Raw genomic sequence first — 26,172 nt, forward strand, 5'->3', positions numbered from 1 at the left:
CCTCTCTCACGGGGTGGCGAGTTCTTTTAAAAAGGAAAAAAGCATAAATAAGCGAGTGAATTGAATTGATTGCTCAGCTAAGAAGGACTAGTGAACAAAGCAGGGCAGCATCAAGTCCTCTCTCACAGGGTGGCGAGTTCTTTTAAAAAGGAAAAAAGCATAAATAAGCGAGTGAATTGAATTGATTGCTCAGCTAAGAAGGACTAGTGAACAAAGCAGGGCAGCATCAAGTCCTCTCTCACGGGGTGGCGAGTTCTTTTAAAAAGGAAAAAAGCATAAATAAGCGAGTGAATTGAATTGATTGCTCAGCTAAGAAGGACTAGTGAACAAAGCAGGGCAGAATCAAGTCCTCTCTCACGGGTGGCGAGTTCTTTTAAAAAGGAAAAAAGCATAAATAAGCGAGTGAATTTAATTGATTGCTCAGCTAAGAAGGACTAGTGAACAAAGCAGAGCAGCATCAAGTGCTCTCTCACGGGGTGGCGAGTTCTTTTAAAAAGGAAAAAAACATAAATAAGCGAGTGAATTGAATTGATTGCTCAGCTAAGAAGGACTAGTGAACAAAGCAGGGCAGCATCAAGTGCTCTCTCACGGGGTGGCGAGTTCTTTTAAAAAGGAAAAAAACATAAATAAGCGAGTGAATTGAATTGATTGCTCAGCTAAGAAGGACTAGTGAACAAAGCAGGGCAGCATCAAGTGCTCTCTCACGGGGTGGCGAGTTCTTTTAAAAAGGAAAAAAGCATAAATAAGCGAGTGAATTGAATTGATTGCTCAGCTAAGAAGGACTAGTGAACAAAGCAGGGCAGCATCAAGTGCTCTCTCACGGGGTGGCGAGTTCTTTTAAAAAGGAAAAAAGCATAAATAAGCGAGTGAATTGAATTGATTGCTCAGCTAAGAAGGACTAGTGAACAAAGCAGGGCAGCATCAAGTGCTCTCTCACGGGGTGGCGAGTTCTTTTAAAAAGGAAAAAAAAACATAAATAAGCGAGTGAATTGAATTGATTGCTCAGCTAAGAAGGACTAGTGAACAAAGCAGGGCAGCATCAAGTGCTCTCTCACGGGGTGGCGAGTTCTTTTAAAAAGGAAAAAAGCATAAATAAGCGAGTGAATTGAATTGATTGCTCAGCTAAGAAGGACTAGTGAACAAAGCAGGGCAGCATCAAGTGCTCTCTCACGGGGTGGCGAGTTCTTTTAAAAAGGAAAAAAGCATAAATAAGCGAGTGAATTGAATTGATTGCTCAGCTAAGAAGGACTAGTGAACAAAGCAGGGCAGCATCAAGTGCTCTCTCACGGGTAGGCGAGTTCTTTTAAAAAGGAAAAAAGCATAAAGAAGCGAGTGAATTGAATTGATTGCTCAGCTAAGAAGGACTAGTGAACAAAGCAGGGCAGCATCAAGTGCTCTCTCACGGGGTGGCGAGTTCTTTTAAAAAGGAAAAAAGCATAAATAAGCGAGTGAATTGAATTGATTGCTCAGCTAAGAAGGACTACTGAACAAAGCAGGGCAGCATCAAGTGCTCTCTCACGGGGTGGCGAGTTCTTTTAAAAAGGAAAAAAGCATAAATAAGCGAGTGAATTGAATTGATTGCTCAGCTAAGAAGGACTAGTGAACAAAGCAGGGCAGCATCAAGTCCTCTCTCACGGGGTGGCGAGTTCTTTTAAAAAGGAAAAAAGCATAAAGAAGCGAGTGAATTGAATTGATTGCTCAGCTAAGAAGGACTAGTGAACAAAGCAGGGCAGCATCAAGTCCTCTCTCACGGGACGGCGAGTTCTTTTAAAAAGGAAAAAAGCATAAATAAGCGAGTGAATTGAATTGATTGCTCAGCTAAGAAGGACTACTGAACAAAGCAGGGCAGCATCAAGTGCTCTCTCACGGGGTGGCGAGTTCTTTTAAAAAGGAAAAAAGCATAAATAAGCGAGTGAATTGAATTGATTGCTCAGCTAAGAAGGACTAGTGAACAAAGCAGGGCAGCATCAAGTCCTCTCTCACGGGGTGGCGAGTTCTTTTAAAAAGGAAAAAAGCATAAATAAGCGAGTGAATTGAATTGATTGCTCAGCTAAGAAGGACTAGTGAACAAAGCAGGGCAGCATCAAGTCCTCTCTCACAGGGTGGCGAGTTCTTTTAAAAAGGAAAAAAGCATAAATAAGCGAGTGAATTGAATTGATTGCTCAGCTAAGAAGGACTAGTGAATAAAGCAGGGCAGCATCAAGTCCTCTCTCACGGGGTGGCGAGTTCTTTTAAAAAGGAAAAAAGCATAAATAAGCGAGTGAATTGAATTGATTGCTCAGCTAAGAAGGACTAGTGAACAAAGCAGGGCAGCATCAAGTCCTCTCTCACGGGTGGCGAGTTCTTTTAAAAAGGAAAAAAGCATAAATAAGCGAGTGAATTGAATTGATTGCTCAGCTAAGAAGGACTACTGAACAAAGCAGGGCAGCATCAAGTGCTCTCTCACGGGGTGGCGAGTTCTTTTAAAAAGGAAAAAAGCATAAATAAGCGAGTGAATTGAATTGATTGCTCAGCTAAGAAGGACTAGTGAACAAAGCAGGGCAGCATCAAGTCCTCTCTCACGGGGTGGCGAGTTCTTTTAAAAAGGAAAAAAGCATAAATAAGCGAGTGAATTGAATTGATTGCTCAGCTAAGAAGGATTAGTGAACAAAGCAGGGCAGCATCAAGTCCTCTCTCACGGGGTGGCGAGTTCTTTTAAAAAGGAAAAAAGCATAAATAAGCGAGTGAATTGAATTGATTGCTCAGCTAAGAAGGACTAGTGAACAAAGCAGGGCAGCATCAAGTGCTCTCTCACGGGGTGGCGAGTTCTTTTGAAAAGGAAAAAAGCATAAATAAGCGAGTGAATTGAATTGATTGCTCAGCTAAGAAGGACTAGTGAACAAAACAGGGCAGCATCAAGTGCTCTCTCACGGGGTGGCGAGTTCTTTTAAAAAAGGAAAAAAGCATAAATAAGCGAGTGAATTGAATTGATTGCTCAGCTAAGAAGGACTAGTGAACAAAGCAGGGCAGCATCAAGTGCTCTCTCACGGGGTGGCGAGTTCTTTTAAAAAGGAAAAAAGCAAAATAAGCGAGTGAATTGAATTGATTGCTCAGCTAAGAAGGACTAGTGAACAAAGCAGGGCAGAATCAAGTGCTCTCTCACGGGGTGGCGAGTTCTTTTAAAAAGGAAAAAATCCTCCATTTTTAGAGCGAGCACTTCATTTTCCGAGCTTTTCGCAAACACTATAAAAAATTTTCTGCGAAAAATCTCTCTGGTAGAGCATCTGAAAACGAAACTAAATTTTTGGACTTTATGCAAGGTTTTGTAAAATCTCAGTTGGTCCAACAAAAAGCGTCCTAAATCCTACTCATACTGCGTTTTGCTTCATTTTCTATCTGAGCTGGTTTTTGGTTTAGCCGTTAAATTCAATACTGGAAGAAGAACCAACAGAAAAATTCATATTTTGGTGACTATTTTAATTGAAATTTGTATCGAAGCAACCAGTATTTTGAGATTTTTAGGTTGCGCGCATTCTGTTAATCTTAAGCCGCAGTCATTAAGAGTATTTTAAAAGTTCGACCTTGTAGGTTGTATAAATTGATTTTCCGAGTTCTCGCAAAGCACTTAAAGTTCGCATGCAAATTTAGAAGCAAAAACATCAAGCTCAAAACTACTATTACAGAATTTTTGGTAGCATTTGACCGAAAAAGTGGGGCGCGCTTCCACAAAATTACTACATATTGGTATCGAAAACGCCTTAAGAAAAATTCCGCTCTATCGAAACCGGCTGCTGACTACAGTTACTTAAAATAATTTTTTGTACTCTAAATGCTGTAGTTAATTTTCATTATGATTAGAAAGGTTTTGTTCATTGTAATTTTCATTGTGAGAGCAAGTGTTTTGTAATTGGAATCACACATTTTGTAAGAAATTCAGTAATACGTGCAGTTATTTTCACGTTTTTTTCATGGCACATCTCACGAAGTTTCAATTATAACTACCTAGTCTTTATTAAATAGTATTTTTTTTTTTCAAATAAACTTCATGTTTTTTTAGATAAGTTGTTACCATTGGCTCAATATCCGTTTTTTAGGCATTTATTATTATTTGATACCGGTATTTGTTGGCTTCGTTTTCGAAGCATGGGTTTTAAGTTTGTTTAAACTGTTTTTTTATAACTGAAAGTTGTTCTGTAATTTGATAAGTTTGTTACGCTTGCGATTAGCAAGCGTTAGCAAATTGAAATAAAGAATTTTTCGGGTTAATATCTTGATTTTTTCGGCCTAGATGATTTCAGTATGTTTTGTCGTCTTTAATATTTTATGTCCTTTGTAGGTCTAAAATTAGTTACTGTTGTTTTGAATAGATCATGCGTATAATAGTTTAAACTTTATCGTTCAAAACTTGGCAACCGTTTTTTGACAACAATTTTTCATGGTTTTTTTGCTTTGGGCTTAATAGGCGTCCCTCTAATGTTTTTTGTCTGCTAAGTGGCCGCTCGGTTATTACTGAATGTTACATTAAAATTGTTAGTGGTTTTTCTAGACTGTATTTCTGAAATAGAAATAATCATTTCTTCGTTAGATTAAAATTGGTAGTGGTTTTTCTAGACTGTATTTCTGAAATAGAAATAATCATTTCTTCCAAAAAAAAGTTTTCCTTTTCATCAGTTTGTTCTTTTTGAAATTAGTAATTGCTTATTCAATTCTATTCAAGATAGCTTGCAGTGCCACTTTGTTTCGCTGCAATACTATTCTTCACTTCTATTTTTACTTGTCTTGTTTTTTCAATAATTGAAGTTTATCGAGAACAAAGATGTGAAAATTTTAGTAGATCTAGTTTTTCAAATTTTCTCGGAATTAGTGGCTTTCTCAATTTCTGGCTGCTAGTTTATCATGCTATGTTGGTGTTGCATCGTATGAGGTGCCAAGCGCTGCTTCACCTCTGTGTAATTTCAAATTTCTATTAAGTTGATTTAAACTGTTGCGAAAATGTTATAACGCGTTGGTTGCTGAATTTTTTTTGTTTAAAGGGATTAGGTGCCATTTGATAAATTAAATGCTTATTTAACGCCGTTGACTTTGTTTCTAGGCGTGTTTTACTGAAAATAAATGCCATTTGAGATTAATGCATGAAATTTTTGTAGCTGATTTGTGCGACTTTTCTCAACGTTTTTTACTTAATGGTTTTCGTTTCCATTTTTATTTCCTAGCTTTCATCGCTATGTTTATTGGGCTCAAAGTTATTTTAAAAGTAGTGGAGTTTTTCTAGACTGTATGTCTGAAATAGAATTAATCCTTTTTCCAAAAAAAAAAATTTCCTTTCATCAATTTGTTTTTTTTTGAAGTTAGTTATTGCCTATTCATTTCTAATCAAGGTAGCTTACAGTGCCACTCTGTTTCGATGCAATAATATTTTTCACTTGTACTTTTAATTGTCTTGTTTTTTCAGTAAATAAAATTTATCCAAGGCAGAGATATGAAAATTTTTGTAGATCTAGCTTTTTTCGAGCTGAAAGTTTTAGAAGATCTAGTATGTCTTATCATAATACATGGAAGTTTTATTGCCAATCTTAATACATTGAGAAATCTATACCCTATCCGATTGGTGTAGAGGATCTTAAAACATGGTAAGATCGAGTGCCAAACTTTTTTAAAACTTATAATCTCACCATCTGAAACCTATCTTGATAAATTGGGGAACCTTTCCCTATTTTAAGAATTTCTATTACTCATCCTAATGCATAGGCAATTCTATTCACTATCTAAATACATTGAAAAATTGGGCGCTGAAAAATTTTTGTGAAAATTATCATCTGAAACTTGGTATAACACATCTTAATACATTGGGAAACCTATAACCTATCTTCATATATTAGGAAACCTTTTCCGTATCTTAATACATAGCTTGGAGACCAGATCTTCCATGACCTATGTTAATACTTGGGGTTCTCTAACGACACCCCCATTTATCAGCTCCAACAAATACTACTCTCATCATGGACTTTTTTGTTCTGTTTTTAGTTTTCATTTTGCTTAGTGTTGTTTATTGTGATTTTATTGTGTGAGCATTGTGTTTTGTATTCGGGAACACAAATCTTTCAAGAAATTCAGTAGTACGTGCATTCTTTTCACGTAATTTCAAGGCATCTTTCGTGAATTTTCAATTATAACTACCAAGTCTTTTTTTTGAGAATTATTTAGTTCTTTAATAAATTTAATCAAAAAATCATGTTATTTGGGATTATTTGTTTCCGTCGGTTCAATTTCCGTTTTTTTTTCAAAGGCATTTGTGTTATCTGATACGGGTTTTCATTCTCATCCACCGAAGCGTGGTTTTTTAGTTTGATTTAGACTGATTTTTTTATTACCGAAAGATGTTCTGTAATTTAAAAGTTTGTTACGTTTGCGATTATCAAGCGTTATTAGATCGGAATATAGATTTTTGGGCTCACAAGTTGATTAACAGAATCACTTCTATATTGGTTCAAAATGTATTCAAACTTCAATGCGTCACCAGGAACTTAGCTTGGATGTGAAGAATATGCCTGGGACGGCAAAGGTCGTGGGTTGGAATCTGACCAGGAGCTGTTTAGTTTTTTTCTCCAACTGGATACATTGCTTTCCAAAAGATGTCAGCCTCTAGTTTGTCTGCTTATGTTTTGTGGGCTTGGTTGCCACATCGTAGAAATGATTTGTTACGCAATTTTCATTTTCTTACGCAAATTTTTTGTACGCAGTTTTTAATGTAGTTGCTTTTAATGTTTTGAATAACTCCTGCAGACTCTTATATGGGTCGTGATGATTTTTTTTCAGGAAAAATCTTAAAATATGTCCAAGCTCAATTTTCAAAGTTTAAAACTTAATTGCTCCGGAAGTTTTTAAAACAACAGTTTTTTTGGCTCATAGGGCATCAACTGACTTTTTGTCAGCATAGTAGCCGGACGGTAATTATCAAAAGCTCATTTAATACATGTGGTTGTATTGTTCTACTGTTTTTCTGAAGTTGTTTTCATTTTTTTATATCGCTAGCTTGCATTGGATTTATAAGTGAACCTTAGCATCTTTGAAAATGCTTCTCACTTGGTTTCGAGGTTACGCAGTTGCGTTTTACCCTAAGGTCTGGGGGTACGAGTCCCAGCCGGACTTGTTTCTTTTTCAGTGTATGCATTTTTAAGTTTTTGTCCGGTAAAAATTAAAGTGTCGGACTTTCGTTTGTCTGGCCAAGTTTTGTCGGCTTAGGTGCAACATCACAGATTTTTTTATGTAAGCAAGCATCATGCTATTTGCAATTGTTGATTATTGTAGTTGAAGGGGGACTTTTTCGGCTTATATGATGTCTGCTCGAAGATTTTCGGCTTTGTTGCCGCCTCGAAAGTTTTGATCTGTTGCTAATTTGAAATTCAAATATGTTGATTGGCATGTTTGAGTAGATTTCTTGTTTGATTAAAACAGGAATTACGAAAATCTATGGGTTCGAGTTTTTTATTATTTTGCTTCATTTTCTATCTGAGCTGGTTTTTGGTTTAGCCGTTAAATTTAATACTGGTAGAAGAACCAACAGAAAAATTCATATTTTGGTGACTATTTTAATTGAAATTTGTATCGAAGCAACCAGTATTTTGAGATTTTTAGGTTGCGCGCATTCTGTTAATCTTAAGCCGCAGTCATTAAGAGTATTTTAAAAGTTCGACCTTGTAGGTTGTATAAATTGATTTTCCGAGTTCTCGCAAAGCACTTAAAGTTCGCATGCAAATTTAGAAGCAAAAACATCAAGCTAAAAACTACTATTACAGAATTTTTGGTACCATTTGACCGAAAAAGTGGGGCGCGCTTCCACAAAATTACTACATATTGGTATCGAAAACGCATTAAGAAAAATTCCGCTCTATCGAAACCGGCTGCTGACTACAGTTACTTAAAATAATTTTTTTGTACTCTAAATGATTTAAAAGCGTCATAAACAGAAACAGTTTAAGAAAAAAAATTCTCACTGATGTCGCATCCTTATAAAACCTTAAATTTTTATGCGGGGTTCATCAAATTCCACAAATTAAAAACTGGTTCTGGAGGAAATGATTTTTCTTCGCCAATCTCGGGAGTTGCAAAATTTAACTGTAAGTAATTTATTGAATTATAATTAATATTATTACTGGTTACTGACATTTAACGTTGACAATAATTTAGTTAGATAGAAACAAAAGATTTTCGCGCGGAATTCAACACCGAGACAGCGTTGACTCGAGATGTGTCCATGTACTCATTTTGTAGCGTAAAACTCAGTAGTCTCGCCATACTTAGCCCAGAGCTCGTTTCTACGCTTTGGGTAGCACATATTTGAATCCAGTTAGGTCAGGATCTGTTTTTTTTTTCCAACTGGAGTATTTTCGCTTCACAAAAATTTTGGCCTAATGTTTGTCTGGTTTTATTTTGCTGAGTTTGTTGCCACATCATGGGCTTTTTTGTGCTGTAGTTAATTTTCATTATGATTAGAAAGGTTTTGTTCATTGTAATTTTCATTGTGAGAGCAAGTGTTTTGTAATTGGAATCACACATTTTGTAAGAAATTCAGTAATACGTGCAGTTATTTTCACGTTTTTTTCATGGCACATCTCACGAAGTTTCAATTATAACTACCTAGTCTTTATTAAATAGTATTTTTTTTTTTTCAAATAAACTTCATGTTTTTTTAGATAAGTTGTTTCCATTGGCTCAATATCCGTTTTTAGGCATTTATTATTATTTGATACCGGTATTTGTTGGCTTCGTTTTCGAAGCATGGGTTTTAAGTTTGTTTAAACTGTTTTTTTATAACTGAAAGTTGTTCTGTAATTTGATAAGTTTGTTACGCTTGCGATTAGCAAGCGTTAGCAAATTGAAATAAAGAATTTTTCGGGTTAATATCTTGATTTTTTCGGCCTAGATGATTTCAGTATGTTTTGTCGTCTTTAATATTTTATGTCCTTTGTAGGTCTAAAATTAGTTACTGTTGTTTTGAATAGATCATGCGTATAATAGTTTAAACTTTATCGTTCAAAACTTGGCAACCGTTTTTTGACAACAATTTTTCATGGTTTTTTTGCTTTGGGCTTAATAGGCGTCCCTCTAATGTTTTTTGTCGGCTAAGTGGCCGCTCGGTTATTACTGAATGTTTTATTAAAATTGTTAGTGGTTTTTCTAGACTGTATTTCTGAAATAGAAATAATCATTTCTTCGTTACATTAAAGTTGGTAGTGGTTTTTCTAGACTGTATTTCTGAAATAGAAATAATCATTTCTTCCAAAAAAAGTTTTCCTTTTCATCAGTTTGTTCTTTTTGAAATTAGTAATTGCTTATTCAATTCTATTCAAGATAGCTTGCAGTGCCACTTTGTTTCGCTGCAATACTATTCTTCACTTCTATTTTTAATTGTCTTGTTTTTTCAATAATTGAAGTTTATCGAGAACAAAGATGTGAAAATTTTAGTAGATCTAGTTTTTCAAATTTTCTAGGAATTAGTGGCTTTCTCAATTTCTGGCTGCTAGTTTATCATGCTATGTTGGTGTTGCATCGTATGAGGTGCCAAGCGCTGCTTCACCTCTGTGTAATTTCAAATTTCTATTAAGTTGATTTAAACTGTTGCGAAAATGTTATAACGCGTTGGTTGCTGAATTTTTTTGTTTAAAGGGATTAGGTGCCATTTGATAAATTAAATGCTAATTTAACGCCGTTGACTTTGTTTCTAGGCGTGTTTTACTGAAAATAAACGCCATTTGAGATTAATGCATGAAATTTTTGTAGCTGATTTGTGCGACTTTTCTCAACGTTTTTTTACTTAATGGTTTTCGTTTCCATTTTTATTTCCTAGCTTTCATCGCTATGTTTATTGGGCTCAAAGTTATTTTAAAAGTAGTGGAGTTTTTCTAGACTGTATGTCTGAAATAGAATTAATCCTTTTTCCAAAAAAAAAATTTCCTTTCATCAATTTGTTTTTTTTGAAGTTAGTTATTGCCTATTCATTTCTAATCAAGGTAGCTTACAGTGCCACTCTGTTTCGATGCAATAATATTTTTCACTTGTACTTTTAATTGTCTTGTTTTTTCAGTAAATAAAATTTATCCAAGGCAGAGATATGAAAATTTTTGTAGATCTAGCTTTTTTCGAGCTGAAAGTTTTAGAAGATCTAGTATGTCTTATCATAATACATGGAAGTTTTATTGCCAATCTTAATACATTGAGAAATCTATACCCTATCCGATTGGTGTAGAGGATCTTAAAACATGGTAAGATCGAGTGCCAAACTTTTTTAAAACTTATAATCTCACCATCTGAAACCTATCTTGATAAATTGGGGAACCTTTCCCTATTTTAAGAATTTCTATTACTCATCCTAATGCATAGGCAATTCTATTCACTATCTAAATACATTGAAAAATTGGGCGCTGAAAATTTTTTGTGAAAATTATCATCTGAAACTTGGTATAACACATCTTAATACATTGGGAAACCTATAACCTATCTTCATATATTAGGAAACCTTTTCCGTATCTTAATACATAGCTTGGAGACCAGATCTTCCATGACCTATGTTAATACTTGGGGTTCTCTAACCACACCCCCATTTATCAGCTCCAACAAATACTACTCTCATCATGGACTTTTTTGTTCTGTTTTTAGTTTTCATTTTGCTTAGTGTTGTTTATTGTGATTTTATTGTGTGAGCATTGTGTTTTGTATTCGGGAACACAAATCTTTCAAGAAATTCAGTAGTACGTGCATTCTTTTCACGTAATTTCAAGGCATCTTTCGTGAATTTTCAATTATAACTACCAAGTCTTTTTTTTGAGAATTATTTAGTTCTTTAATAAATTTAATCAAAAAATCATGTTATTTGGGATTATTTGTTTCCGTCGGTTCAATTTCAGTTTTTTTTCAAAGGCATTTGTGTTATCTGATACGGGTTTTCATTCTCATCCACCGAAGCGTGGTTTTTTAGTTTGATTTAGACTGATTTTTTTATTACCGAAAGTTGTTCTGTAATTTAAAAGTTTGTTACGTTTGCGATTATCAAGCGTTATTAGATCGGAATATAGATTTTTGGGCTCACAAGTTGATTAACAGAATCACTTCTATATTGGTTCAAAATGTATTCAAACTTCAATGCGTCACCAGGAACTTAGCTTGGATGTGAAGAATATGCCTGGGACGGCAAAGGTCGTGGGTTGGAATCTGACCAGGAGCTGTTTAGTTTTTTTCTCCAACTGGATACATTGCTTTCCAAAAGATGTCAGCCTCTAGTTTGTCTGCTTATGTTTTGTGGGCTTGGTTGCCACATCGTAGAAATGATTTGTTACGCAATTTTCATTTTCTTACGCAAATTTTTTGTACGCAGTTTTTAATGTAGTTGCTTTTAATGTTTTGAATAACTCCTGCAGTTTAAGAGTCGATGGGTCGTGATGATTTCAGACTCTTATATGGGTCGTGATGATTTTTTTTCAGGAAAAATCTTAAAATATGTCCAAGCTCAATTTTCAAAGTTTAAAACTTAATTGCTCCGGAAGTTTTTAAAACAACAGTTTTTTTGGCTCATAGGGCATCAACTGACTTTTTGTCAGCATAGTAGCCGGACGGTAATTATCAAAAGCTCATTTAATACATGTGGTTGTATTGTTCTACTGTTTTTCTGAAGTTGTTTTCATTTTTTTATATCGCTAGCTTGCATTGGATTTATAAGTGAACCTTAGCATCTTTGAAAATGCTTCTCACTTGGTTTCGAGGTTACGCAGTTGCGTTTTACCCTAAGGTCTGGGGGTACGAGTCCCAGCCGGACTTGTTTCTTTTTCAGTGTATGCATTTTTAAGTTTTTGTCCGGTAAAAATTAAAGTGTCGGACTTTCGTTTGTCTGGACAAGTTTTGTCGGCTTAGGTGCAACATCACAGATTTTTTTATGTAAGCAAGCATCATGCTATTTGCAATTGTTGATTATTGTAGTTGAAGGGGGACTTTTTCGGCTTATATGATGTCTGCTCGAAGATTTTAGGCTTTGTTGCCGCCTCGAAAGTTTTGATCTGTTGCTAATTTGAAATTCAAATATGTTGATTGGCATGTTTGAGTAGATTTCTTGTTTGATTAAAACAGGAATTACGAAAATCTATGGGTTCGAGTTTTTTATTATTATGCTTTTTTCGAGCTTTCGAATTTTTTTTGCAAAAAGATTTGGTTTTTCTTGAAAACCATTTTGCTGAATTTCAAGAAATAGGTATCAATGGATAGACCGCCTTGCTACAAAAATTTGGCTGCGCTGCAAAATTGGCTAGTTCAAAAGTTTTTTCTCAAAAAGTTATGGCCTTCGGAAAAGTAAAATATCTATTTTTTTACCGGTTTTTGAAAGTTTTTGACTTAACTCGAAAACCACCCTCCTTAATCTGAGAATTTTGGTTCAAGATTACGGTTTTTATAAAGCTACCCTGCATTAGCGGCTATGCCCAAAATTTTATCGTCCTCTTCTGAATAGTCATCATTCTGTTTTTTTGACTATTTTTCTAAAACTTTTCTCGAAAACCACCCTCCCAAATATATTGTTATGAGTTCAACGGAGAAAAGGGTTATAAGGATCTTCCCTGAATTTGCGGCCATGCCCAAAACTTTTACATATAAAGCTATGATTCTGGGAAAAGTCAAATTTTTGATTTATGGACCGTTTTTTGGAAACGTTTTGGTTTTTCTGGAAAACCACACTGACAACTCTTAGTTTAAATGTTAAATCGAGAAAGTAGCTTGTGAGAGTCTTCTCTGTCTCTGCTTAAGCGGCCACAACATTCTTTTTGCATAAAATTACTGAGTTTTGAAAGTCAAGCTTTTGAACTTTAAACAGTTTTTAGAAACTTTTTGACTTTACTTAAAATCTACCCTATCAAATCTGAGATGAAGGCGTCAATCGAAAGAACTGGTTGCAAGAATTTTTTTCTTCTGAGCGAGATTTTCCTGCAAAAATTAGGTAGCGACTCCCGATTTTCAAAAAAAAATTATGTCTTCCCCATTTCTCAAATTTTCACTCTTCTCAATTATTGAGATCCAACTACGGTTATGAGCAGACTATTTTTGAAATTACGCTTTCCATCCCTCATCAGTATAACAAAGTCGAAAAATGTCAAACTCTACTCAAGTATCAGCACTTGCATTTGATATTGCTTGTATAGCAGGGACTGAATCTTCCAATAGCCCCTGAACTTGAATAGTTATTGCTCCAAAAATCAACAAATAATTTTTGTTCAGCCAATATCAAATGCAATTTTTGGAGCAATAACTATTCGAAACCAGCTCAGGGGCTATTAGAAGATTCAGTCCCTGCTATACAAGCAGTCTTAGTTATCGTATATCGGCAGACGCCAGTTATCAAAATAAGCTGTTTTAAATCATTTTCGAAGACTGCTTTTGTACATCGTTATACCTGTTAGTAGATAGTTCTTTTAATTTGAGCTCTCAAAATTGAGGTTTTTGTTCAGTTTTCCGCTTGTTCTATAATAGGCTCTAAATATCGTGCATTCAAAATTGAGGTTTTTGTTCAGTTTTCCGCTTGTTCTATAATAGGCTCTAAATATCGTGCATTCATTTGCAATAGTCCGCCATTGTTTTTAAAGGGGCTTGGTTTATTTCAGAAAAAGCTAGATGAGTTTTGATTTGAGACCCTAACCAGGGTAATTGCAATCATGAGTTTTCTTAGTTCAATCAGCAGCTATCTGCAGCCTCAAACTGAAGGCGATAAGCAGACAATTGCGCATCCGAAATCAACAGAAGTGGAAGAAAGGGACGAGGAAGAAACAAGTTCTCCGGCGGCAGATTGCAGTGAACAGAAGTCAGGAGTGAACAATTTGGACGAACAGTTGAACAAAGGAGTGGACGCCGCTTACGATTATGGGAAGAAACTGGGAGGCTTCTTGTATACGTTTGCATCCACCGCCTCGCAGCAAGTGAAGACACATGCTGACAAGCTGGTGGAGGGGACAGTACTGCAGGACTTCAACGAAGAGCGAGACAAGTTTGAAAAGGAGCAGAAAGGAGGAAGCACGGGCACTTCCCAACAGCAGAACGACGACTCCTTGTTGCCCTGGATTGGATTTGAAGATGAAGATGAAATCAAAAGACAGGCTAGATCAACCCTCTTCTTTTTCTTTTCATAAACATGTCAACTTTTTTCAATCCTTTCTGAGATGTGATGAGCGAGTTATGAGCTGCCCGAAGTAACTGTCGTTGAAGTTGGACAATAGTAGTTAAAAACATACCACTGACGTTTAATGTCAGCGCTGCTACTTAATTGCAAAACTCTGCTTCTTAATTGCGAATGATTCAGTTCGATCTTTTAGCTCGATTTCATTGCGCTTTCATTGGTTTGTCAGCAGACTTTAAATGTGGCTGCTTTTATCGTTCTCCTCCTCCGAATGAAATGTTTTGTGTTCAGGTGCTGTCTCTCTCCTCGGACGACAGGAACTTCCTCAGAGATCCCCCGCAAGGCATCCAGTTCAACTTCGACCTGCAGCAGAACTTCCCGGCTGCAGTGGCGTTGCTGCAGGTCGACAAGAATCTACAGAACATGAGGTACATACAGTTGTGACAATGTGGATCAAGAGTATCTCTTACTGTATTCGGCAACTAAATTTTTTCATTACGTCTCAAATGGCATAAATTTCATGCAAGTTGCATTTAAAAATCGAAATTAAGTTTTTCGTGAACAATGTGTGAAAATTGGTCAAGTTGTCAATTCAAATGCTGATTCACTTAATTCTTTTGTTTGTCGCTTAACATTTGTTTGGAAGCAAATAATTCCAAATCTTGTTCACATGTTTTCGTTCCTGACAAAATGTTACAATTCAAAATTGATTAAAAAAAACTTTGAATTACAATGAAAACTTGAAATTTATACCATATGGGAAAGGTTTCATTTTTATGCCGTAAGGGAATTATGCCATTTGGGAGGCTGGACCTTGTTTTGTTTTTTCAGTTTTATGTATTTAAAAAAATCCGATAAAAATTGGGTTGTTGGATTTTCGTTTTTTCTGCTCAAGTTTCGTCGGCTTAGTTGCTTCATCACGGATTTTACTTGTTCTGTAAGCAATTTTTAGCTGCAAGTGTTGTTCATTGTTGTTTCAGGGCGGGCTTTAAATTTTTTCACCACATTTTTTTGGCTCAACTGGTTTCTGCTCAAAGTTGTCGGCTTTGTTTCCGCTTCATACGTTTTGCTCCGTGGCTTTTTAATATTATTATTTTACTTGGCATGTGCGCCTAGAAAGAACTTTTATCGATACATCAAAAAGTTTTGGTAGACCATGTTTTTTTCAACTTATCGTTTTTCTGATGTTTGTGTTGCATCTCAGGTGATGTAAAGCTCCGCTTCGCCTCCTTGTATTAGTATGTTTCATACCAATTTACAGACTAAAAACTATTTATTAAACGACGACAGTGCTGCAATCAGGGAGACCTGATGTAAAAAAAAGTGTCTGATTCAAGTTGAATTAAGAATGGTGGTTCGACATGTCATCTCTGTGTAGGTACAATCTGGTGCCTAAGAAGCTGAAGGAAGATGTGTTCTGGAGGAACTACTTCTACAGAGTCACTCTCATCACCCAGTCCGCCCACCTCAAGTGCATGGGCGACCAAGGGAACAAAGCAGCCGCAACCACACAGGAACAGCACGCTCATGCACAAGAGAATCAAAAGGCCAAGGATAGCCAAGATACAAGTGAGAGTTTGAAGCTTATCTGCAATAAAAGTCTAATTTGCAATCTCATACATTTTACGCTTACGTTTTTGCATGAACCTTTCTAGTAGAATTAGGGGTCGAATAATGGACGTAATTTATATGCATAGTCGGTGTTTTCGCCTTGAAAATATTTATTTAGGCGAGGTTTTCATTCCGGTAACATAATTACAACGTTTAAGTGTTAGTTGTTTGTTTATCTTGCTGTTGCCATATAACTGTTGCGCCAATGCAGCAATAACTTATTAGGAAAACAGAGAGTGCTGTCAAATGGATCGACCGCAGATGACCCTCAAGATGGTTTGAACCAGGAGGATTTTGTCAGCGATACCTTTGATGCAGACCAAGAGCAGATGGAACAGATGCGAAAGGAGATCGAGAGTCTCGAAAAGAAGACAGACGAGGGATCCACCAACGTCGCCGAATCACAAGGAGCCGACGGGAACCCTGCGGACGATGACCTGGACGAGATCGAAAAGGAACTGGAAGACTTGGACGCCACCGATTTCGAAGTGGTGAATGATGGGGAGAACAGTGCCACCGGAAGCACCGGCGAGGAAACCGGTGCCGCTGGCTGGGAAAATGAGTTGGAACAGATGCTTGAAAACGAGGTGTCTAGTAGTTAGATGGTATGCTAGAGAAAAAGGCAAAACAAAAGTGTAGTTAGATGGGAATAAAACACTGAATATGATGAATCATCCTTAACTGTAATGATAATGTAAATATTTAGTACCCTCGGATCTTTGAATCGTTCGCTCTATGGTCGGGATTTTTACACTAGCCAGCTTGCAAGCGAAGTGTATTAGTACGAATCTTCTTTTTTTTCTAGCCTAACTAGCAAATTAAATTGTTCAATAAAAGTGCTAACTTATTTGGCGGAACTTTTACTATAATCACGATCTGTATCATTGTAAACTCTCTTCTTTATTTGTTATTGTGATTATTTAAGTCTCCGTGGCTGAGTGGTTAGTGCGTGAGACGCATAATCCCTAGGTCGCAGATAAAATCCGAGACTTAATCGAATTTTTACTAATTCGAGGCTTATTTCTACTTTTTCTCATTGCCCTTTATAGAGCTGCTTTTTGTCGTGTTCACGCTAGTGTTTGCGAAGCGAAGCTTTGCCTCTATGTAAAAAGTTAGTTTTAGTATTAAGTTCACGCTTAGAAGCATTATTTGATGCAATGATCTCAGTTGAAATTGGGATACCTTTCATGCCAGAAAAACCGAATGCCCAGAAATAATGTGGTCAATGTGAAATTTAAAATCAGGGAAATCGTTCAGTTTTGGCGCGTTCAAAGGGCGTTGATTGGCTGAAAATTTTAAAGCATTTGATTTGATCCAGCTTTAATCAGAATAGCGCTTGCTCAAATAATTATCACCTAAATTATCTTGGTAACGCGACAAATCGCAACAAAAGACAACTCGTATCAAAAGACAACTCACCAATTTAAGGAAAGCAACTACTGGTAAAACTTGAAAAATGATTTATAACAACAAAATTTTGGTTTAAGGTAGCACGTGGGCGATAACCGGCTCTAAGTTGTATAAAGTCATAGCATCTGTTGGCAAGCACGCAACACGTTGGCACGAATGCGGCGATGAGTGTTTTGCGATGTCTTTTAATGCGAGTTTTCGCGTTACGAATTATCTTGACTATAATGCGCGAACTCATACGGTCTAATAATTACAGTGCTTATTTAAATTAAGCGGCTTATTGATAAAAAAAACTTAAAATTTCAAAACCGTTTTTCTCAAATTGGGTTTAGATAAGACAAACAGTGATCAGAACAAAATTTGTGCAGAATTTCACCAGAATTAACATGGTGCAATTTTTATCTAAAATTCTCAAGCTACATTTTACCCCAAAATGGGTCATTTTGGCTTTTTTTAGTAAATCAAGAATTACGCTGAAACTATTTAATTAATTTATGAAAAGAAGCCTCTTACAGAGGCCAACAAAATTTTAGAAGGGTTACATTTCTTGACTATAAGCAAAAATATTTTCTCTTATACAGGTTTTCGGAGTTTTAACCCTTCTAAAATTTTGTTGGCCTGTGTAAGAGGCTTCTTTCGATCTAACTTTTTAATCAATTAATCAGACAATTTCAGCGTAATTCTTGATTAATTAAAAAAAATTTCCCATTTTGGGATAGAATTTAGGTTGGGAATTTCGGAGAAAAAATTGCACCATATTAATTGTGGTAAAATTCTGAACAATTTTTCTTCTCTTCACTTTTCAACCCAATTTTTAAATCTTAACCCAATTTGAGAAAAACGGGTTTGAATTTTCAATTTTTATGTCTCATATATCCTATCCGGTTAATTTGAATCAGCACTGTCCTCTAATAATTTTTAATAACGGTCTCTACCTAGTTGTTTGGATTTTGAATGTTAAAGCGCAGTTGTTGTGAATTTTCTAGTTAGTTGCGCGGTGAATTGAGCATTTGAAGGTGTACAACTGAACTTGGTGCAGGCTGTCAGATACGTAATTGGGGGTTGTTTTCTCATGTTCAAGCAATTCTTTTCGTTACCAGATGAGTTAAATATTGTTCACACTAGATGTCAGCTAAATAGTTACATTATTGTCTCAAATTTTAAACATTCCATTATAACAATAGTCTCTTCATATCAGCCTTTTTTATCCAATGCTAATGTAAAAGACCGCACTAGAAAAACAAACCCATGCTCGTGTCTTAAGATGCATTAGTTTTTCCCCAATTACACATTTATTTGAAAAGACTTTTAAAGCATCGATAGCTTCGCAACGAAAAGAGAACACAATCTTTGGCGAATTGATGTGGATATTTCTCCAAAAAATTTCTCCATTTCTAGGTACGTTAGTTTTTTTTACGTGTCACTTTTTTTAATTAAGATTCGGTGCACGTAGTTCAGAGTCTTATATAGGTCGTGGCGATTTTTTTCGGGAAAGGTTTGACTTTTGATTTCAGTTCATTTTTTTTTTCATTTCCCCTATGGGGCAGCAAAAGTGTGAAGGTCACGAAAAACGTGATCGACTTCTAGTTTCCAAAATGAGTATTTTTTCTGTTTACTCTTGTTTATTGACTCTTTCTTTTCCAACTGACTGTTGGCCATGTGTTGAATTGTATGGACAAGATATGTTTCTCTTTTCAGATTAGTTTTGTCCTCACTTCACATACTTGATTGTTCACATACAGTTTGACTTGAGTATGGCATATGTGGAAGTAGGACAGACATTCGTCAAGTTTTTCTACGAGACATTTGACAGCAACCGTGCAAATCTGTCGCCACTCTACACTAATGAGTCCACACTCACCTTTGAAGGCCAGCAGTTCAAGGGCAACGAGGAAGTGATGAAGAAAATAGTCAACCTGCCCATCAAAGTAGTTCAACATGTCATCACCACATGTGACTGTCAGCCCTTGGCCAATGCCATTGTTATTCATGTATTAGGGCAACAGAAATCAGATGATGATATGCCGCTCCCTTTCTCCGAGACATTTGTGCTCGCTCCAACCCCAGAAGGAAGTTTCTTTGTAATGAATGAGATTTACAGACTTGGCGTGCATAACGGCTAAACTTGAATTAAACTGAAACTGAAACATAATGAAGTGCACTGAATGATGGCCGAATTGAACAACAGAACTGAAAATATAAAGAACTGATATTATTACTTTTAAGTAGTTTCTTCGATTTTGACTTTTGCTGCAGTTGCGTTTCATATATTTTGAAATGGTCAAATGATTATGGCTCATATTCAGTTTTAGTTGAAATACTTTGTGATGTTACTTGGAGTTCATGATGTTTTTTACGTTTCTCTTATACATTATTGCGCAATGATTAATACAGAACAATTTTCAAATACCCAATGAACATTAAAGTGTTCTTTTCTACTATGTTGAGCATCGTCATCATGTTCGTTGCAGCTGCGAGAGAAAGTGTGTTGCTGACAGGTGGCGTGCGTTCTCCTGTGAAAAAATGTATCTTTCTTAACTTCTCTTTGGCACTTTTTAGGGATTATTTCTGTATGATAGAAACAGATCATGAAAATGTATACGATCGCATTTTTTGTTCATGGTTTTTATTGAGACGCTTTAGAAAAAAATCTCAGCTTTTCTCACAACTTTTTAGTTTTTTTTTCAACAATTACTCTGCCGATTTGAAAAAGGTACCAAAAGAAAATGCGCCCACTTCCCTGTGTGCCTGCATAATACCGTAGTCTCTTTACCCTTGCGATAAGGAAAGGTTTTGCAATCGGTTTCTACAGCTTTTTTCCGTAAATAACTTTGTTCACAGGATGTCTGAAATTTCGTTCATCGCTACTTTCGTCAACACAGACAGATGGAAAACAGACCATTTTTGAGCATGTATGCTTTTTAAATGCCCGTTTTATTCGAATTTTTTAACGTTGATTGCAAATTTAGCAACTCCGATTTCAGTATATCCTTTTTTCTTTAGGCCTAAACGGTTTCGGCTGATAGTAATACGACTTAGAGGCTTTTTAAAGTCGTTTTTGGAGCAAAAACAGTTTAATCAGTGTTTCGAGTGAGGCCCTGAAAAATTTTACTATTTTCTGTTTACTGAGCAACGTATATCTGCTGAATAATTACCGTTTTAGTTACCTCTTTATTACACAAGGATATCTTCTGTTTTAGTATGAACTCTCTTTTTTTACCAACCTAAGTCGCAAATATTGTTGCGATGCATTTGTTGCGACAAAATGTGTTCTTTTTGAAGTTCATTTTGATCCACCTATTAAGTAAATTAGTTTTTTATTATGTAAGTTAGGTCGTTTTTGACTGCTCGGTAACTACTCAGCTAGGTCTAATATCAAGAATTTTACCGAGGCAACAGGTTGTGGGAAGCTCTTCTGCATAAACGGCTAGGCCAATTTTTCAAAACAAAAAGTATTGTTCCTCGGAAAATGCAAATATTTGATTTTTTGACTGTTTTTTTGAAATTTTTTTTTTCTCGAAAACTAACCTGCGTTCGGGGCTACGCCCAATCTTTTTTACCTCAAATGTTTTTGTCCTAGGAAAAGTCAAATATTTGATTTTTTGACCGTTTTTGAAACTTGTCATTTTTTTCAAAAACCTCTAAATTCTGAGAATTTTGTTTCAGTCGCAAGGACAGATTGTTCAAGTTTCCTTATCAAGCGGCTATGCACAATTTTTTTCAGAGAAAATAATGGATTCGAAAAAAAAATAAATTATGATTTTTTGACTGTTTTTTATTGTAGTTTTGATCCAAAAATTCCTTTATGAAAATTCGTGAACGACTAAAAATTCGAGGCTCTAAAAATCAACTTATCCTAAACGAGAATTAGAGGTCCCTCCCAACTTCCAAAATTTGTCTTGACTGAAAAACTGAATCCCTACCACGAACACGCGTTTCTCAAAACTTTGTCAAAACAATATATGATTCGTTGCTCCAGCACAATAAAGAAACAACAAATGCAGTCAAATAGCAACACAAAATAGAAAGAGATTTTTGTCGCAATTTTGTTAGAAAGACTCAGTACTTTTTTGATGAATAATTGTAGACTGAGCAAATACTCAATCAATACTTTGATATATTTGCTCGTCATAGATTTGATGCAGGTACAACACTGAGTAGGAAGTGAAGGTGAAACCAGAAGTCCCACTCCCAATTTCTTCACGTAGTCATGTAACGAGTATTGTCTACGAGAAAAGTTGCCAATTGAAATAGCTCTTTTGCAATACTAATTAATCAGCATCGAAATACAGCGTCTTCATTTTTTCGGCTCAAATTAATTCCCTGGACAAGACTACAAAGTTTAAACTTTTCCTTTATCTATTATGGAAATTGCAGCGCTAGAATGTTCACAGTTTTGCTTTTTAATGGCTGGCGTTTTATCAGTAAAAATGTTTGCTTTCAATATTGCTTCACGAATGTTTAGCCTAAGTCCTCGAAAACTCAGTATCAGGAAACGAATGAAAAAGCGAAGTCACATGCATTTGTTTTTTATGTCACAAGTATTTAATCAGTCAATTAAACAGCTCGAAACAGCTTTTGCCTCAGAACATTTTTTGCACTATGCTCTCGGGCAGAAACTGACTTTTATTCCTCAATGATAGCTTAGGCCTGCTTCAAGTCAACCTATCATCGCGGAAATCATTTTTAAATCGACTTCTAGCTTTCAGCCTAGTCATAGGGCACATACCCGAAAATCAAATTGAAGAGGCCATCGAGACATCAGGAAATATGCATCTTATCAATGAAATACTTGAGCAAATGAAATAACCAAGTTTTTTTGCATTTCAGCCGTTCAAACTCTAAACTCACTTAATTCATTTATTAATCCGATACAAGCAACTTGAACATGAAATTCGAAAAATTAAAATTGGAAAAAATCAAGATAGCATGTAAATAGACCATACGCTGAAAATACCATACGCTGGATACCTCCATTCAAGAAGCAGAACAACTTATGAGACTAGAAAGAAAGATTGAATTGTATTACAGTCGTTCGAAACAATTATGCCTTCCTCTATAACCACAAACAATATCGTCAAGGGATCCATATCGATTACAACAATTAAGTATACACTTGGTTGATTCGATACCCTTTCATGACGAACCCACCCATGGGTCGTCGCAATTCCATTAGGTTTCGAAAACAGACACCACGTCATACAATTCGTTACAGACTACAAAACATTTTCAACATCGTACTCAACTCAAATGAAATCAGTTAGGAAGTAGAACTCTTAGGATAGTAATAGCAAAACCGCAACCCCGACACATTTTTATATTCCTTAGAATTATATTCAAAGTCAGGCTCTGACTACCATACATACATGGCCAGCAGTTCCAAGAAACTCTAACACGATAAAAACAGTACAATCAAAGTCAATTGGTTAATTATATTGAAATATATCAACCACAACATGTCTACCCTGAAATATTTTAACTTAATCCTTAAACAGTTTCTAAATATGATTATTAAGCGTATCACGAATCGGTTACAACAGCAACAACGTCTACAGTCAAAGAAGTGCAACCTACATAGAGAAAACTAGAAAGTAGACCACAACATCAGCCACAATCTTTTGCATAGCTCTTTTTCAATTCCATATTGTTGCTTTGTGGTCCCACGCGAAAAGATTCATTCTGTCGAGAGAAAATCGCGCGTTATCTAATTGGTACGTATCAATGGTTAATGACGTGTTGGTAAGTCAATGGTAAAAATTTTTGGACAAAAACTTATATTTTTTATCGAAAAAATGAAAAAATTTTCAAAACACGGTGGGATTTGGTATAATTCGACCATTAAACTATTTTTTAAATTATCTGACTTTTCGAAACAGTGCTCTAACTACCTCAAACTATGCTGAAGTACACTCAGCATCTGTCCAAAACTTTTGTTTTGCTCTATCTACTTTGCTATTAATTTATTGTTCTAGAAAATATCTTTGTTGTAAGCAACATCATTTCAAAAAAGTAATTTTAATACTAATTTTGAAATGTTTTTAAAAATTTCCGTGATTTGATTCTAATGTGGATTCTAATTGAACATTAATCAAAAATCATTTGAAAGGGACAGTATTAAAATCAAATTATATACAATTCTAAAAAAATCAAGTGTGATTTCTGAGAAATATTCAATTTTATGCTAATTTCCTATAAACACATGTTTTATCCAAGTTTTTATCACAATTATCATCCTAAGTTTATAAATGAAACAAATTTGGAGGAATTTGTTATGTCATTTTTCAAAAACTGAATCTGTTTCTTAACAAAATTGGTGGATTTGTACACTTTTCTAATGATGTGAGCAGAGCTTTGTAATAGTTTTGTTTGACAATTGAAGTAATTATATAGCTTTAACGCAGATTTCTGATTACTTCACTATCTACTTTCCTCCAAAGGAACTGTTTTTGTATGAAACTTAGCACTAAAAGGATAACTTATTGCAAAAACTGATCTTTTGCCTCCAAATTAAATTTTAATAAAATCTGCATAAAATTTTTTTCAAACTTTCACTTAACTCATATAACGATAGAGACAACAACCCGAAAAAATTTCATCGTTGTCTCTACTTAAGAGTTTTCTGTTTCTAAGTTTGTTATTCATAACCAAAAATCAAAAACAGGTTTCTCAAAATTCTACAGATAATTAAAATCAATTTCAACCTTATTTCACTGCTTGATCAGCCAGCTCCGAATTTGAGTGTTTTTCAATCCAATTTGAATAAACTTTTACTCAAAAAATGGTTTTTAGATGGAAACTCTTATCATTTTAAGGAACATTCTCTAATCTAAAGCTAAATTTGCATCAAAAAACTCAATTTTACTAAGAAACTTCTTAAGCAGATAACTGTATATTATTCTGTGTTGCCTTATATTTTTGAAATGAGTTAAATTAAATTTATTCTGGAAACTCTAGTAAAAACATCTCCTTTTTTCTTTTGTTCATCAATTTTTCAACATTTTTCCCAAATCTTTGGAAAAGAAAAGATTCAATTATGATTCTCAATAGTCTTCAATATCTGCTGAAATACATGGTACTCAATGAACAAAATCATAGACAACAAACTAGGACAATTGCGAATGTTAGCTAGGCAAAACGAATCAATTAGTCCATGTTTCATTAAAAAACACATGTACTTTTTTACGAAAACAAAACTTAGCAAATATGTTTCCACTCGTTAGAGCATAATATGTGCTTTTACTTCAATTTCAACACAACCGGTTTGCGGCAAGAAATCTACTGTTTCAGTTATTACTGCAGAATTTTGGATTGGTTTCCGTTGAGGATTTCACGACAACTTGAACTCGATTGTCAGAAAGCAATTTTCAATTTTGTTTAAAATTTTAAGTGATTTTCTCATAATTTGAGTTTTTGATTGGTAACCTCAACTCAAGACACTTGCAGGTAAAACATTTTTAATTGGTGTGTGTCTTAAGTTAAGCTCTTTTTTTAAGGCGTATTTTTGCTAGTTTTCTACCAAAAAAAGATAGTTTAGTGAAAAAACTGTTTCAATTAACCAAATATTTTATCTCGGAGTTGTATTTATTTCAATGAAAATAGCCTGAAAACATCCGAGCTTTCAAGTTATTTTACTTAGTTGATCGAATGATATCAAAATTTCTGAAAGTTTACAGAAGTAAAAATACTTGATAATTTTTATGTTGAATTTTTTCTCAAGCTATACCTTATAATCTGAGTTGAAGCAAAGTGATCTCAAAACCTATGAAACTAAATCTAATTTCTATTTCATTTAGCCAAAAACATCTTTCTTGGTTTCTGCTTGATCTACCGTCTTTACATTTTTTATGTAATCCGAAGCAAAGTTTGCTAAGTGCTTCAGTAAAAAAAAGCTCTGATCCAGATAACTGTATGTTCTTGTTTTAACCCTATACTTCTACTTTTGGAGTGAATATCTAGTTCATACTTAAGTAATTTTTTCCTGGAATTGTTCAATGTCCAACAAAATTATTCAAACTTTCTTCTTCTCTAAGTCAATTATCAGAAAAAGTTTTAAAATTTATAATTTTTGATACATAAATCACAATTTATCTGCATGAAAATGCGCTACTCCATGATTACAATAAAAAGACACCGAAGTAGGACTGTTTTGAAGTAATAGCTAAGTAAAAAAGTTCAATTAGAGTGTATTTTATAAATATCCAATACTTTTTACAGCTTTTTCCATTCATTGAGTTCCATTGAGAGTTTCACAATAATTTGAACTCGATTGTTGCTGGACTTATTATCAATCAGAATCTTTGAACAAAAACAACATTATCAAAATTGTTCGGAATTTTAAATTTTTCCAGGCTCGGTAAAAAATATTTTAGTAATTTATCCCATGCTTGCTTTTGTATATTTTAAAAAAATATACAAATGTGTTTTGAGACTGCTGAGTGTATTTTCCTTCACCCTGTAAAATATTATTCTGACAAGAAGAATGCTTTTTTCATTTGATTATTCAGTTCTTCGCTGCTATATGTATGAAAGTTACAATTGGGACACTTTAAAACTCCAGAGCTCTTACGTTTTCTTCATAATAATTAGTAATGAAAGAAGTAATGAAATAAGTAATGAAAGAAGTTGAGAACAATGGGAGATTTCGAAACTCCTAAAACATTTAGTAAGAGACTTGAATGGACCCAAAAAATGAATAAAAGTGAATAAAAACATCAAATTTTTTTACCAATTGTTTTTAACGTGAGAAAAATCAGACTGTATTTCTTACTATTTGGTGTAGCTGAAATATAAATCAACCAATCTGAATGGAATTTTAAAACTTTCAAAATTTTTGATATCAACCGGTAAAAATCGAGATTTCCTATCCTGAAAATTTCAACAGGTGTGATATCAGTCAATCAGAATCACAAGTTTTCAACAGATTTGTTATGAATCAATCAGAACTCAGCTGTTTCTAGACATAACTTTGGCTGAAATATAACCTTTATTTGAAAAATTTCAATAAAGAAACATTTGAGTTTCCTCCA

The 26,172-nt window shown here is 34.8% G+C and overlaps 2 protein-coding genes across 2 annotated transcripts; both read left to right on the forward strand.

Annotated features, from left to right (window-relative positions):
• Positions 1–13,578: 13,578 nt before the first annotated feature.
• LOC134838874 (synapse-associated protein 1-like) lies at positions 13,579–18,343 on the forward strand. Its single transcript, XM_063854169.1, has 4 exons — positions 13,579–14,105; positions 14,417–14,553; positions 15,504–15,694; positions 15,962–18,343. Exons 1-4 carry the CDS (start codon positions 13,668–13,670, stop codon positions 16,336–16,338), a joined length of 1,143 nt encoding a protein of 380 aa, XP_063710239.1. The 5' UTR covers positions 13,579–13,667; the 3' UTR covers positions 16,339–18,343.
• A 557-nt stretch (positions 18,344–18,900) lies between these two features.
• Positions 18,901–19,269, forward strand: LOC134838893 (uncharacterized). Its single transcript, XM_063854198.1, has one exon. The coding sequence runs from the start codon at positions 18,901–18,903 to the stop codon at positions 19,267–19,269; it is 369 nt and encodes a 122-aa protein (XP_063710268.1).
• The last annotated feature ends 6,903 nt before the right edge of the window (positions 19,270–26,172 follow it).

This window comes from Symsagittifera roscoffensis, chromosome 2 (genome assembly GCF_963678635.1).
Source record: "Symsagittifera roscoffensis chromosome 2, txSymRosc1.1, whole genome shotgun sequence".
NCBI lineage: Eukaryota > Metazoa > Xenacoelomorpha > Acoela > Convolutidae > Symsagittifera > Symsagittifera roscoffensis.

Bases quoted from the DNA above. Each gene is read 5' to 3' on its own strand.
- LOC134838874 (XM_063854169.1), top strand. From the start codon at position 13,668: ATGAGTTTTCTTAGTTCAATCAGCAGCTATCTGCAGCCTCAAACTGAA. The intron at 14,106-14,416 runs GCTAGATCAACC...TTTTGTGTTCAG, and splicing joins AAGATGAAATCAAAAGACAG to GTGCTGTCTCTCTCCTCGGA. The intron at 15,695-15,961 runs GTGAGAGTTTGA...ATAACTTATTAG, and splicing joins CAAGGATAGCCAAGATACAA to GAAAACAGAGAGTGCTGTCA.
- LOC134838893 (XM_063854198.1), top strand. From the start codon at position 18,901: ATGGCATATGTGGAAGTAGGACAGACATTCGTCAAGTTTTTCTACGAG.